Below are 15,196 nucleotides of genomic sequence, written 5' to 3'. Positions count from 1 at the left end.
TGCTGTTTTTTTTAATTATTTATAGCATGTGTGCTTGTACTATAATTAACTCTACTACATAGCTACTTATTTTTTTCTGTAATCTTGTACTGGTAATATACTTACAACATAAATGTAATTTATTCTCTCACTCTATCTCTCTCTGTGTGTCTCTCTGTAAATCTGGGTGCAGTTTTGATTGATATGTATAGCAAAACCTTTTGAATTATTCAAATGTTGTTAAACGTTACTAAAAATTAGGGGTGTCAAAATGAATGGTTTCTTCTATGCACTGCAATGCAGACGAAAACAATTCAGTATCAGTTCAGTAATAGATCCTAACAGGTTATTACATTCTGACGTCATTTATCACATATGCTGTATATGGCGATAGCTTACTATAGCAAGGGTGAAGACCGTGAGTATTTAAAATGCTCCAACTTCTTGAAAAGCAGGTAACTTCACAGTTCTCTGCTTGTGAGTTTGCTGGACACAGGGTTCATATGGTCATGGAAAACCTGGAATTTTGACATGGCATTTTCCAGGCCTGGAAAAGTTTTGGAAAAACAGAAAAACCAACAAAATTTTGGAAAAGTCATGGAAATTAGTTTAATAAATATCTGTATACTTGAATTAGGGCTGCACAATATTGGAAAACCTTACATTACGGTATTTTGTATTACTGTGATGTATATTGCGATATTTAGTCACACTTCACTTTTTATAATGCTAAAGGAGTTATTAAATTATATTCTTTTTGTGTTCATTTAAAAAAAAAGAAAATGGTAAGTAATTTTTGGATGAACGATCTCTTTAAAATGCATGCAGATGATAAACTTTTACACTTTTATGATTAAACTCAATATAAAACTATAATCCCAACATTGCATATGCTGCGATGTGACTATCGACGCTAAAACAATATATTGTGCAGCCCTAACTTGAATATAGGTTAGCTGTCTTTACTCCTTTTCTTTTCTTGGCCAAAAACTTGCTCTTACATAGTTAGTGCTGTCTAAGCATTATCAAAATCAAGTTTACATAGATATAAAAACAAATTTAAACTAAATAGATTGTTGCATGTTCTATGATATGCTGTAATAAATTTGAACGTCTATGTTTTTCTTATTATTTACCATGTATATGTAGACATTACACTAAACATTATGTCATGAAAATGTGCTTGAAACGTCTTGGAAAATCATGGAATTTTAGTAGTAAAAATGTAGTCTTTAGTAGTCGTCTTTCATTGACAGGGAAGTACATCAGAACCCAGCTATCTCTCACTCGCTGTTGCCCCTTTGACCTGCTTGCGTTTTATCTCCTCTCTTGGCTGTTACAACAATAATGATACTTGTGGATTCAGCTAGTCAGCTGATCGCCACGGCCGTTTAGCATCAGTGTCCATGTCACTGTTTACAGAACAGCGCCAGAGCCACACTGACCGTTAGAGCCAATTGCAGTCTTTACTGTTGAGCGCGTGATCAGTCATAGATGTTTAAGAACTCCCTCAACGACGCTCAAAAAGTAAGCGGGATAATATTTACATTTGTTTGTTTGCTTTAAATGCTCGTGCTGTTCTGTGCACGTACTTTAGTTCTGTTTAATACATTCAAAAAGAGTGTTTTTTTTGAGTGGGTAAAATTAAAGGTACAGTACATATATCTGATGCTTGTATTAAAAGACAAAATTGTATTGCAAGTAATGTATTAATATATTGATTAATTATACATTTTAATACAACACTAATTAATGTTGCTAACATCAAAAATCAAAAATATCAAATTGTTGATGGAAAGCATTGTCAATATCAAATTGAATCGAATCGATGGCATGATAACCGTAACCGAATCAAACTGTGAGACCTGTGTAGGTTTACACCCCTACTAAAATTTGTGTGTGGTTCGATTAAAATGTTTGTATTGTGTTAGAATGTTTTAAAATGGGTTCATAGTACAGTTAAAACCCTAGTTTGTTGTACATCTTCAACTAGTCTAGTCATTCTTCTCTGATGTCATTAAAAATAAATAAATAACCAGAGAAATGCCACTCACTGGATATGTTCTCTATAAACTGATTGTTGTACATAAAAAATGCCAGTAAATCAATAGCTTGTAAAATACCCAAGCTGGTCTGTTTGGTCTGTTCACCTATATAGCCTTTTTTTTCGGCATCCTTTTGGTCGATTTAAACGTCAGGAGATTGCCTTGTCCAAGTAACACCGAGGTGGCTGGCGAGTCTATATTGTAGTCCATCTAACCATCCATCAAATAAAAGTGTAAATAATAGACCAGCGCTATCAATGCTGTTTATGATCTACTTTGATCTACACGAATATACACAGCTCAATATATACAGTCCATATAGGACTTGTGGGCTTCTATGTCAGATAACATTGATTTTAATAGAGTTAAGATTGATTTTCACTGGATGAGCGGCTCTAATCTCGAAATTTCATCTAGGCAGAGAATGAAGTGTGAAATATTCCACATCTCATTGGAAAAATGTGCTTCTTCCTGCACTTTTTTAAGCAAAAAAGAACTACTCTTATATTGCGATCCACTTTATTTGGATTGTACGGCACAATCCATAAAAATTACAATCGTACAGGCAAATTATGAGTGTAGTTTCTTGCATAATATTATGTAATGAACTCAAAGCACTTACTCTGTAGTGTATGGTTTATACATGAACTCATGGCTGCATCAACCAGCTCAATATATATGGCTTCTTTGAAATACTTGTGTCAGGTACTGAACTCAACATGTAAAGCATAAATAATGATGAAACAGTTCAAAGACTTGAAACAGACTAAAATGGTAGGCCTTTTTCCTCACATTTGCACTATAATCCATGTTTAGAATATGGTTTAGCACAAAAAAAAGAAACTCACCAGACAGGTCATTTCTAAGATGCAAACAAAAACAAGCAAAATAACACTTTACTAAATTCACATTCATCATTTTTACAGCTATTTAAATAGTTTATGTTAGACTTTTTAAACTTGTAAATTCCTGAAGTTGCTGTTTGTGCATGAAAAAAAAGATGTGCAAAGTAACACAAAGTCCACACTAAAGGAAGTTATTTTCCGTATCAGTGAGTTCAGTTTCACTTCAGAACTCCCTTAAACACTTCAATTGCCATTCTAAAATTTCCTCTAGGAATTAACGTGTCAAAACACCCCAAATTTAAACAATTCCCACCCAATCTTTGGGGGCTTGCTATTCTTACTTAGAATTTTTGTCTTGTTTCTAGTCCAAATATCTTAAAAGTCTTGTTTTTAAAAATAATATGTCAAAATTCATCATCACAAAAACAATATTATATTGCTTAGTCCATTGACAGATTAGTTTGCTTGTTTAAGGAAAAACCGACTTTAATTTTGACATATTATTTCTGAAAACATGACAAGATGTTTTGCTTGTCTAGAAAATACTCCTTGATTTAAGGTTTTTAAAATATTAGGACTAGAAAGAAGATAAAAAACTTGAACTAAGAAAACCATTTTTGTGTGTAGTAGTGTTGTCTTTATGTCCAAGAGATGCTTCCCAGATTTAATACACTGACTCACATTACATTTCTTCACCAGCTGTTTATTCGCAAACATAACCAGTATTACGTGTGCTCTTTGTTGGTTTTTGACTTGTGTGTATTTAACAGCTTTAAAGAAATTATCACGCAGCAAAGTTTGGTAACCTGGCATTAAGTGTACACTCTTTGTACTCAATAAACTGTATATCAGCAGTTTAAACTGACTGCTTTGACACATGTTCTGATGTTTTGCTTGATGCAGGAGTAATTGAGACATAGGCTGTAAAGTAGAGATGACCAAACTAGGGTCAGTGGGCCAGAGTCGGCCCATGGTAACCATTGCTTTGGCTCACCATCCCATTTGAGAAGAGAGAGAGTTGTTGGAGATGATTCAGAGATTGTCATTTTAAATTTAATTAAACCTTATATTTGTTTGTTTTATTGTTTGGCAACAAAAAAGCTAACGTATCAATTCAAATGGTGTCAATTAATCAGATTTAATTAAAAATGTGCATACTTTCACCTGATGGATGGACGACTTTGGTGAAAAAATCAAGACAAAGGCAGATTCTGCTTGACTAGTGTATTCAGCATTGAACTGCTCTGTGTTGTAAATGTGATTCTTTATTTTTTGATTGCAATAAGTTATCATTAAAAAAGTTAAACTGCATTAGGTAATATGGTTCAAAACAATGTTTTTTGTTTATTTTTACATTTTAGGACTCAATTTGTAAAATTACCCATGGCAACTTTAATGTAAAATAGTTTGGTATATTTATCTTTGGCCCATGGCTATTAATCATATTTGGTTTTTGTCACTTCATACGAAAAGGTTTGGGCTCCCCTACTATAAAGCATCCAACCACTTTTGCAAAGGGGGGCTGGGAGCAGCATCTTATTTGCATTTAAAGAATTAAATTCATAGCACTCCTCTGAAGTCTACGTTTTTCATCCCATATTTTTGCACTTTAAAAAATGACCTTATTTTGCCAATCACATTTACACACTCCCTTCGAAACTTTTGTCTATCATAAAAAAATTTTTTTTTTCTCTGTTTATCACTTCCATTGCAAGCATACAAGCAAAAGCTAAAATCTAAAATGACGTCTGACCAACTAATCCCCTTCCTCTAAGAGTATAGAGCACTTTGACAAAGTCAGGTATAAAAAGAGAGAAAGTAATAAACATTTCCTCTTACTTTTTGTATTGTTTTGTAGTTTTTTTTTTCCACAACAGATTTCATTTCAATTCATGTTTATTTATATTGCGCTTTTACAATATTGATTGTGTCAAAGCAGCTTAACATTAATTTATAGTAAACTGAAACTGTGTCAGTCCAGCTGTCTGATTTGAAGCAAAGTTTACTTCAGTTCAGTGTGGTTTAAATTTCACTGCTGATAGTCCAAACACTGAAGAGCAAATCCATCGATGTGCAGCTCCACAAGTGTCGACCAAACAAGCCAGTGGTGAGGAACAATACATAAAAAGAAAAAAACAGCAAGAGTTTGCTTCCATGCAAAAAGGGGCATTTTCATCGGGATATAATAAATGATCCAAGAGAAAATTTGAGCTGATGCTTCACAGAAATGTTTTTGTAAAAACCATATTTAGGACTAATAGCTGAAATTAGGGCTTTTCAGACCAGTGCTGTGTTTATAATTTACTTGTGGCATTATTTTGGGTGACACTAGTAATTTAAAGGATGTGTGATCATTTAGGAAGCCACTTTTAGAGGCCACCTGCCCAAAAAGAAAACCCAAAACCCACCAGCGACACTCTTGAAAAGCAGCAGGTGCCACTACTATCACACCATCTTCCACCCACTTCATTTTCCACCCAATCCCTCTTTCATTTCGGCATCTGTGAAATGGCCAAACGCAGCACCCTGTCGGCCAAGCAGGAGAAGCGTTTCGCTTCAAGAGAATTGGGTATCAAACGCAGGCGAAGCTCTTCTCTCAGGTCTGCGTCGTAATTATTGTAAGTTTCTCCTGGCACTGGGTGCAAAGTGACCTCCGGTGAGCGGCCCCAGGATAATTGTGTAGTTATTTTGTGGTAATTAGGGCATTGTAAAATAAAGCGTTATCATTTTTCCTCATAACCTTTCTTTCTGCTCTGCTGAGAAGGTGTGATTGTATCACCATACATCAAATTAAACTGTCCCCATTCTGTCTGTGTCTAGAAAGCCCAGCCAGGAGAGAGTGGATGCAGTTTCCTGGCTCGGAAAATGTTTTCATGCCTTTTTTTTTTCTCCCTCCCGCACTTTGAAACCGGATGTGGGTCAAACGCGAGTATGAAACCAAGCAGATGTACTCTTTAAAGTAGAGGCACTAGAAGAAGCAGAAGAGACTTGTTTACTTACACTAGTGCGTGCATGTGGGTGGTTATGTGCAATGTTATGTATGCATTTGCTCTCATCATACAGTATATGAGTGGGTTTCAGCCAGAGGTAGAGCTCTAATCTCAAGTGTTGTGTTTTCATCAATGTCATATTGTCTTTTTTTTATCGTATTATATCTTCTTGATCGGGGAAGCTCTGAATCGCACACTCACATCCACAAGCGTTATTCTCTTCCAGACTAATTAAGTAAATGCTTCCTTTACAGCTACAACTCTCAATTCAATGAGATTTCATTTAAGCGCTTTAACGGCACGCTTCTGCCTACCAGGTACGACCGCTGTAGCAAATTGGTTTAAAGAGAAATCATTTGGATTACTTTTATATCTCCATAATTCTGCCTGTGTTCTTACAGGCTTTTATATTGGATGGAGAGATTTAGCATAATGGAGGCTTATTTTACACGCCACAACACAGAGAGGATAAACACTGCAAATGCAGACAACTACAGATTTGCGGTTTTAACTAGTCCTTTGGTAACTAAAGGAGAGGAAACTGCAGAGCTAATTGCTGTATCGAAGTAACTAAAGTTTAAGATTTGCAGTCAAAAGTCCAATTACAGCATCACTTTTTGTTCTTTCTCTGCATTTCTCTGGTAGTGTTTTTGGTATTGTAGTTTAAATTGGGATCATTTTACTAATTGTATCCTTCAAACCAAAAGTACAATATCATATTTGGTAAACAAGTTAACAAGAAGTGAATGAGAAGGGAAAAAAATAAATGTTTGATTAATAAATAAAATGATAACATATAGTAAATTTGCTCAATGTTAAATTGCAAATATAATGTTGTCATTTATTTATCTTACATTTTATAACGTTTCTGTCATTGCTTGACAAAATACACTAACTGGCCACTTTATAAAGTACTCCTTACTAGTACCGGGTTGGAGCCCCTTTTGCCATCAGAAATCTCCTAATCCTTCATGGCATAGATTCAACAAGATACTGGAAATATTCATCGGAGATTTTGGTCCATATTGACATGATAGCATCACGCAGTTGCTGCAGATTTGTCAGCTGCACATCCATGATGCGAATCTCCACCAGATCCCAAAGGTGCTTTATTGGATTAAGTTCTGGTGACTATGAAGGCCATTTGAGTGCAGTAACTATTTTCATGTTTAAGAAACTAATCTGAGATGACTCGCACATTGACATGGCGTGTTATCCTACTGGAAGTAGCCATCAGAAGATGTGTACACTGTGGTCATAAAGGGATGGACATGGTCAGCAGGAATACTCAGGTAGGCTGTGGCATTGACACAGTGCTCAATTGCTACTAATGGGCCCAAAGTGTGCCAAGAAAATATCCCCCATACCATTACACCACTACTACCATCCTGAACCATTGAAATAAGGCAGGATGAATCCATGCTTTCATGTTGTTGACGTCAAACTCTGACCCTATCAAACGAATGTCGCAGCAGAATTCGAGACTCATCTGACCAGGCAACGTTTTTCCAATTTACTATTGTCCAGTTTTGGTAAGCATACAAGTGTGCATTGTAGGCTCAGTTTCCTGTTCTTAGCTGACAGAAGTGGCACCCGGTGGTGTCTTCTGCTGCTGTAGCCAATCTGCCTCAAGTTTTGGCGTGTTGTGCATTCAGAGATGCTGTTCTACATACCTCGGTTGTAACGAGTGGTTATTTTAGTTACATTTGCCTTTCTATCAGCTCGAAAAAGTCTTGCTATTCTCCTCTCACCTCTGGCATCAACAACGCATTTGTTTTTCTCTTATATTTTCTCTTTTTTTGGACCATTCTCTGTAAACCCTAGAGATGGTTGTGCGCGAAAATCCCAGTACATCTGCAATTTCTAAAATACTCAGACCAGCCCATCTGACACCAACATCCACACCATGTTCAAAGTGACTTAAATCACCTTTCTTACCCATTCTGATGCTCAGTTTGTACATGCTCTTGACCATATCTATATGCCTAAATGTATTGAGTTGCTGCCATGTGATTGGCTGATTAGAAACATTTGTTAACGAGCAGTTGGACAGGTGTACCTAATAAAGTGGCCAGTGAGTGTTTGTTCATAATACTGTATTTGAATGTTATATATTACAACTTGGTGCTAGTAGTTGGAGGTTCAGATTAATAATGTTAGAAAGGCAATTGCATAAAAAAAAAAAAAGAAAAAGTACAGTATTATCAGCTGTGCAACAGATCTTCGGTAAACATGTTAACATGATGAACTGATTGAGGAGATCAAAACAGAAAAGAAAAAAAAACTGTAAATGTCTGATCAATAAATGTCTGGTCTGATAAAATCTAGTAAATTTGCTGAACGTTTAATTCCAAATAAGTTGTTTTCATTTATTTATGTGGCTTTTTATAATATTCCAGTATTTACTTTACAAAATGTGTACATATATAACATATTTTTTTTGCTTGTAGTTGGAGGTGCGGATTTATAATGTTGATAAGACATTACAATTACATGTTGCTATCAATCTCTCTGTTTCCCCCTCTATCCTTATTTGAATCCCTAACTTTTCTAACTATCATTTAACCCAAAACTTTAGCACTGTTCTTTTGCTCGCTTGCGAACACGGGTATAACTCCTTCTGGGTATGCAAATATGGTTTTATAAACAACATTTATTCAAAATGCAATTATAATGAGGAAACACATATAAACAAACAGGCAGGAGGAGGAATATTGTGAATGATGGCAGATCAGTTTCGGGCTGAAATCTGCTGAGCTTTGGCATAATCGCAGTCCCAGTTATATCTACATATTATATAACTTGCATTTATATTCATGTATTTTTGATTTATTTTTTCTTGTGAGAAGTTGCTGGCCCAGTGTAATGTGGAGATTTGAGGCCTACAGCAGGGCAGGCTGGTTATCAGATATCTGTCAGATTAACAGTGGGATCAATGAAGAGCTGCCAGAGCGAGTCTGACTAATCCACTGGAGTTTTACTCCGACGGGACGGTCACTATGAGACTGTTATAGGGGACATATTTATGCCATTTTTCTTCACATGTCAAATAAATCTCTGGGGTACCCAGAATTTGTCTGTGACGTTTCAGCTTAAAATACCCCACAGATCATTTATTATAGCTTATCTACTTTCTGGTTTTTGTGTGTGTCCCCTTAAATGCAAATAAGCTGCTGCTTTCCAGAAGTGGGCAGAGCCTTTACATGCTATTCTGATACTCCACAAACAACAAAACAAGCTAATTTTACACAGCCACAATGTTGTAAATGGCCAGTACCAGATTAAATCCTTACTTGTTCAAAATTAAAGCTTAGAGGTTACAAACTCTGGATGCATCAGGACATTTCTGACTGATAAATGGATATGATTATATAGTTGTTGTGGCATAACCTTGATTGAATTTATTGATTCGCACATTACTGCTCTGTTCCAATCTGCTGCCTATACAGATAAACATTACATTATTAGTACAATGCTCTTATTAGTACTTCTTTGGTTTCTGTGAATACAGAGACAGTGCTAATCTTAGCCTAACAACTAAAAACAAATTTAAGCTGGACATTTGGAAACATCTGAAGTGAAATACTTGTGTTAATGAAGTTAAAGAATGAGTCATTGGTATTCATTGTTTGAACTGACCCTTGTTGTCGAAACGGTCTGCTGTTTTTTGCAAACATGTAACACTTTACCTTCAGAAATTAAACTCTATCATAATTTCCAGTGGCAATACATTTGTAATGATTTTTATTTTCTGCCACAAACATTGTAAAATTTCAGCTGCTGTTGAAAACGTGCCGATTAATGGGTGATAAGTAAGGGATAAAGTACATCCAGGCGGTTGTTATCGCAGAGTAAAGCCAGGCAGACTTAAAACCTTTATTTGTGAAAACACCTGTCTAGATGTACTTTATTTTACGTACTACATGTCTACTTGACACAACATGTAAACATGTCACAAGACATTGTTCTGAGCAGTAAGTAATTGTTTATTCATTTGCAAAAATGACAACAAAAATGGCTCAATGAAGCATGCTCTAACCTACATATTGTCCGGTCACAAAACGGTGCCAAACAGTCAAAACCATCGCAAGACAGACAAACTAATATACATATGTTTGTGAATGTATTCACTGATGATCAAGATTAATCAAAATAACCTGATGAGCCTGTGTTATTAATTTTAACAGTTGTTATATGGGAGTTACATAGCTTGAAATGTTGTGACTGACCAATCAGAATTAAGTATTCTAGAAAACCGTGCAATATTATGTAATAAGATATCTTCCTTACATCACTGCATGAACAAAATCTGATTATTAACATGCTTTAAAAGAAAAAGCTTAATCGAACACAGTTACTAGTATTCTTCTTTTCATGTTTTCTTGGGTTGCTAGATGCACGGGGGACATGATTGTAGCATTTCAACATGCACATTTTTTTTTTTATCTTTTCCTAAATATGAGAAAAGATTTCCATGATATGTCCCCTTCGAAGCCCTTAAAGTAAACATTTATTTATCTAAAATCCTGTATCTAAAAAGATTGTTTTGTCAGTAAGTGTGCATTTCCACAGCAATGCCATGCTTTGCATCACCATCGTTTACAGCACGTTGCCTGGATATTGTTACAAATGCAAAATGACATTGCAAGTACCACCGCAGCTTACATTAGGTCTTACATTATTCATTTGTGCAATGAGCATCCCTGCCTGTGTGTTTGGATTTTTATGTGTAGCATCTGATGGAGATGGCATTATCTGACTGTTTCATTATTTGTTAACGACGAACATTTTGACTAATGCTTTCATGCTGAGTGAGAAAAACACAGAGTGTTTCGTAACCCAACGTTAGCATTGGAGAATAATGAAGTATTAGCATTACTAGTTCAAAATCACTGGATAACACTTTATGTATGGTGGTCTATATTAACAATTTTAGTTTTCACACAGGTGGTAGTTTTAATAACTAATTTCTAACAACTCATTTATTTTGTTTATAACAATGATAGTACATCATATTTGACTAGTTATTTTGCAAGATGGTGGTATCCAGCTTAAAGTGAAGTTTATTTTGATGCAAGTTTGGTTAATTAGGTAATTGGTCAGTTAAATTAATGGATAACAATGATTTGACTATAAATCACTTGCAAAGAGTATATATACTTTTTGCCTACAATTATATATATATATATATATATATATATATATATATATATATATATATATATATAWTTTTTTTTTTTTTTTTTTTTTCATGTGTAATTCATTGTCTATCTTGGTTTAGCTGGCCTCCAGTTGACCACCTAAAGCTAAAGACCACCCTAAAGTTGTTTTAAGTTGGGGCTAACTTAGGACTTGGTAATTTATTTATTTATTTAATTATTTTTTATTTATGTTTTTTAATCACATGTAGGTTTATAGTTTATGGTGAGTACAAAATATATGTTTGGTGAACACCAGATAATCAGATCCAAGCAATGTCATAAATCAGTTCATCCATCCATCCATCCATCCATCCATGCATCAATCGACCAACCAACCATCCATCTAACTATCTAGCCTTTTATCCAACCAACCATCCATGCATCCATCCATCCATCTAGTTCAACAATCAACCGACCGATCATCCATCCATCCATCCATCCACCCATCCATCAATTCCAACAATCCATCAATCGACCAACCAACCATCCATTTAACTATCTAACCATTTATACATCCATCCAGTCCAACAATAAACCAACGGACCATCCATCCATTCATCCATCCATCCATCCAACCATCCATCCGTCTGTCTGTCTGTGCGTCAGTCTGTCATCAATAAACCATCAATCAATTCATTATAATTAACAAACCATCCATCCATCCCTCCATCCATCCATCCATCCATCCATCCATCTATATCAATCATAATCAACAAATCAGTAGCTTGGATAGATAGTGTTATTGTTTCATTGATGAATATATATTTGAAATGCAAACAGCCTGTTATCCGCCCTTGTGTGTCTTTGTTTCTGCATTGTCTCTGTCAGTCTCGATGTCTCTCGTCTGAACAGCAGTTTTGCTGGTGTGACGTGGTGAAACTGCGATTCTAAATGTTAAGAGGAATCGGGCTGATGTGGCTTCTCCATTTTGTAGCGTCTCAGCTGTGAGAAGGCTTTGTTTAGCCCTGGAACCATGACAGTTTTCCCATCTCTGTGTCTCTCAAACGCTGCTCTGTCAGGCTCTTCTGTCTCCGTCTCACTGCCGCTGTCATTCCTCTCACTTCTGCTCTTCTGCTTACACTTGACAGAGTCACTTACGGTCACTTTGGAAGACAAAATAAAACAAGCAAAGGCCTAAAAGGACAATTCAAGTTAAAAAAGAAAACGAGTAGACCTGCACTGTAGGATTGTATTTGATTTCTGCAGAACAGAAATTTGAGTATTTGGTGGGTTCAAAATACTCATTAAACAAATCAAACACACTGCACAACAATTTTTACTTGAAATTTTAAATATGGAATAGTCAACTATGTAACTATAGAATCTGTAGACCATTTTTTACTTAGCAAAAATTTGTTAATATATTAATATTTACAGTTTTAAGTGCAAATATGTGGATATTGTGCTAAAGATGTTGATTATAAATTGGTTATTATTTTGTCATAAAAAAATAATATGACAAAAATATGGTAATAATACATATTATTAAAGGGCACCTATTGTAAAAAATCTTCTTTTCAAGCTGTTTGGACAGATCTGTGTGTTGGTATAGTGTATAGACCATCATACTGGGGTGATATGAACACATCCAGTCCTTTTTTTTCAATTTAACTACAAAAAAAAGGGTCGGCCAATTGGAGCTGTTTTCAAATCGATCGCACCATTACGTAGGTGTGCGATTCCCCCCGCCCACCGAATTGATTGACAGCTGCGCGTATTAACATATCCTGCGTTTGCCGTTTCCGCCATTATCAGCGTGAACGTCGAAGCGATGCCACCGAGAGAACACCCTTGTGCTATTTTAGGATGTAAGGCTCAGCACAAGAGCCTTCACCGTCTTCCTGCAAATGAGCAACAGAGGCTTAAGTGGCTGAGTTTTATCTTTGAAGACAAGGTGCCTGAAAATGTACCAAAACTGTTGTATGTTTGCGCTAACCACTTTAGCGTAGACTGCCTCGAGAACGCGGGACAATACAACTCCGGATTCGCGAGTAAATTGTTTTTGAAAACCGGATCAGTTCCTACAATACGTGATCCTGTCTCACTTCAAGTAAGTATTACATTTTATGTACTTCTAGCCTTAGCATTCTAATTATGTTAAGCCGATGAATAGCATCTGCGGCTAAAGTAGCTTCGGATGTTTGTTTGCACGTGTTTACCTCTTATTGTGCTTTTCAAAAACAGTCTGAATACTCGAAGCTGCATATGGTAACGTTAGTGTGTACATGAAGGGGGTTTAGCCATTAGGAACAGAAACCGTAGAAAAATAGCAACATTGTAAAAAGCAGTACCACTGGCTTCAGCTAAAGTTTGTTGTTGTTAAATGTTTGTTGTACTGTAATCGTAAGCCGAAATGAATAGCATCTAAAAGTTAAAAGCCGCTAAAGTTGCTTCGGATGTTTGTTTGCACGTGTTCACTGCTATTATGCTTTTCTAAAACAATCTAAATAATCGAAGCTATAAGTGGTAGTAGTGTGTACAAGAAGGGCTTTTAGCCATTAGAAACAGAAACCATAGAAAAATATAAACATTGTAATAAAGCAGTAACCAGTACTGGCTACAGCTAAAGTTTGTTGTTTATGTGGGATGTTTGTTGTAATGTGTATACTGTAATGTTAAGCAGAAATAAATAGCATCTGCGGCTAAAGCTACTTTGGATGTTTGCGCGTTTACAGCTATTGTGCTTTTCTAAAACAGTCTAAATACTCGAATCTTTAAGTGGTAATGTGTACATAAAGGGGTTTTAGCCATCAGAAACAGAAACCGTAGAAAAAATTAAACATTTTTTTAATGTTTTGTATGTGGGATGTTTATTGTAATTTTTTTCACTGTACTTGCACGTGGTCTGCAGTTGTTTACAATAAGATCGGTATGTTTTAATCAAATAAAGGTCATTTTAAAACATGTATGTTTTCTTACAAAGGCCACGACGTCGACAAAGAGCAACAAGGTGGATGTTGCTTGCCAGACAGAAACTTTTCACACATCTTTACACAGTGTTGGCACCCAGTTGTCTTTTAGGACGCTTCAGGCTAAACGCAGGAGTACAAGTAAGTTAAAATTTCTCAGTTTATTTTAAGTTGCTGCATTAGAAACGTGTTTTATTATCTTTATAAACGTGCAATGAGATTAATCATAAAATTACACTATAGGTGTCCAGACAACAATATCCAGTTTTGAACTGACTGTGCCATCAGCGTCCTCTACTGTGTTTATGACTTCGACACCCCTCAAACCTTCACTAAAAAGACCTCGTCTGGAGCTGGAGGAGGAGGAGGAGGAAGAAGAAGAAGCCGAAGAGACTTTGACAGAGTCAAAAATTATAGCCCAAGACTCGGATGTGACATTTGACCCTGCAGAGGAATGCACATCTGCAACTGAACCAACAGACTTGTCGTGAGTTTATGCATTATGTAAATTATTTGAAAGATTGTGTATTGTCATCATAACATTCATCATAATTTTTTTTTTATTATGTTAATGTGTATATTTATTTTTACAGAATCCAAGAATGCCCAGTTCATAACATTGCCAAGTTCATTGTCTATGAAACATGCCTCATGGAGCTCTTCAGTGACTGCCCAGTGTGTCAGAGGAGATGTGATGTAAAGTCACAAAGGCTTGGGACATTTCTGAGCGTACAGCAAGTCTGCCCACACTGCGAGTTTGTACGAAAATGGAACAGTCAGCCAATTATTGGTAGTACTCCAGCTGGCAACCTGCATCTTTCTGCTGCAGTCTACTTGAGCGGTGCATCATTTTTTGTAGTTGAAAAGGTAATTATCTATCAAAATTTATCACATTTTTTTTAGAAACATAATATAAATTTTGTCACAGGGTGCATGCACATTGTACTAAAAATTCTCCTCTCTGTTGTCAGGTATTTGCTGCAATGAAACTACACATTTTTAAAAATAATTCATTTCGCTGTCATGCAAGACTTTGCATTGAACCTGCTATTGTCCACAAGTGGAGAAATTGGCAGAGTGAAATGCTAGAACAGCTCAGTCGAAGAGAGAATGTGATTGTTGGAGGAGATATGAGGGCTGACTCCCTAGGTATTTAGTCAAAAGATTTAATTTCTAATTCAATACAGTCTAATAAAAAAAATAAATATGAAATACATTACAATTATT

General features: G+C 35.8%; 2 protein-coding genes across 7 annotated transcripts in view; both read left to right on the top strand.

Moving 5' to 3' along the window:
- Nucleotides 1-15,196, top strand: part of opcml (opioid binding protein/cell adhesion molecule-like) — a 408,742-nt gene that overhangs the window by 353,013 nt on the left and 40,533 nt on the right.
- LOC141376409 (uncharacterized) lies at nucleotides 12,808-15,158 on the top strand. The gene is made up of 5 exons (XM_073914972.1): nucleotides 12,808-13,110; nucleotides 13,984-14,110; nucleotides 14,213-14,456; nucleotides 14,563-14,836; nucleotides 14,941-15,158. Exons 1-5 carry the CDS (start codon nucleotides 12,832-12,834, stop codon nucleotides 15,124-15,126), a joined length of 1,110 nt encoding a protein of 369 aa, XP_073771073.1. The 5' UTR covers nucleotides 12,808-12,831; the 3' UTR covers nucleotides 15,127-15,158.

This window comes from Danio rerio, chromosome 10 (genome assembly GCF_049306965.1).
Source record: "Danio rerio strain Tuebingen ecotype United States chromosome 10, GRCz12tu, whole genome shotgun sequence".
NCBI lineage: Eukaryota > Metazoa > Chordata > Actinopteri > Cypriniformes > Danionidae > Danio > Danio rerio.
The sequence above is the reverse complement of the archived record's forward strand: the minus strand, read 5'-3'. Positions and strand labels throughout refer to the sequence as shown.

Bases quoted from the DNA above. Each gene is read 5' to 3' on its own strand.
- LOC141376409 (XM_073914972.1), top strand. From the start codon at position 12,832: ATGCCACCGAGAGAACACCCTTGTGCTATTTTAGGATGTAAGGCTCAG. The intron at 13,111-13,983 runs GTAAGTATTACA...TTTCTTACAAAG, and splicing joins GTGATCCTGTCTCACTTCAA to GCCACGACGTCGACAAAGAG. The intron at 14,837-14,940 runs GTAATTATCTAT...CTCTGTTGTCAG, and splicing joins CATTTTTTGTAGTTGAAAAG to GTATTTGCTGCAATGAAACT.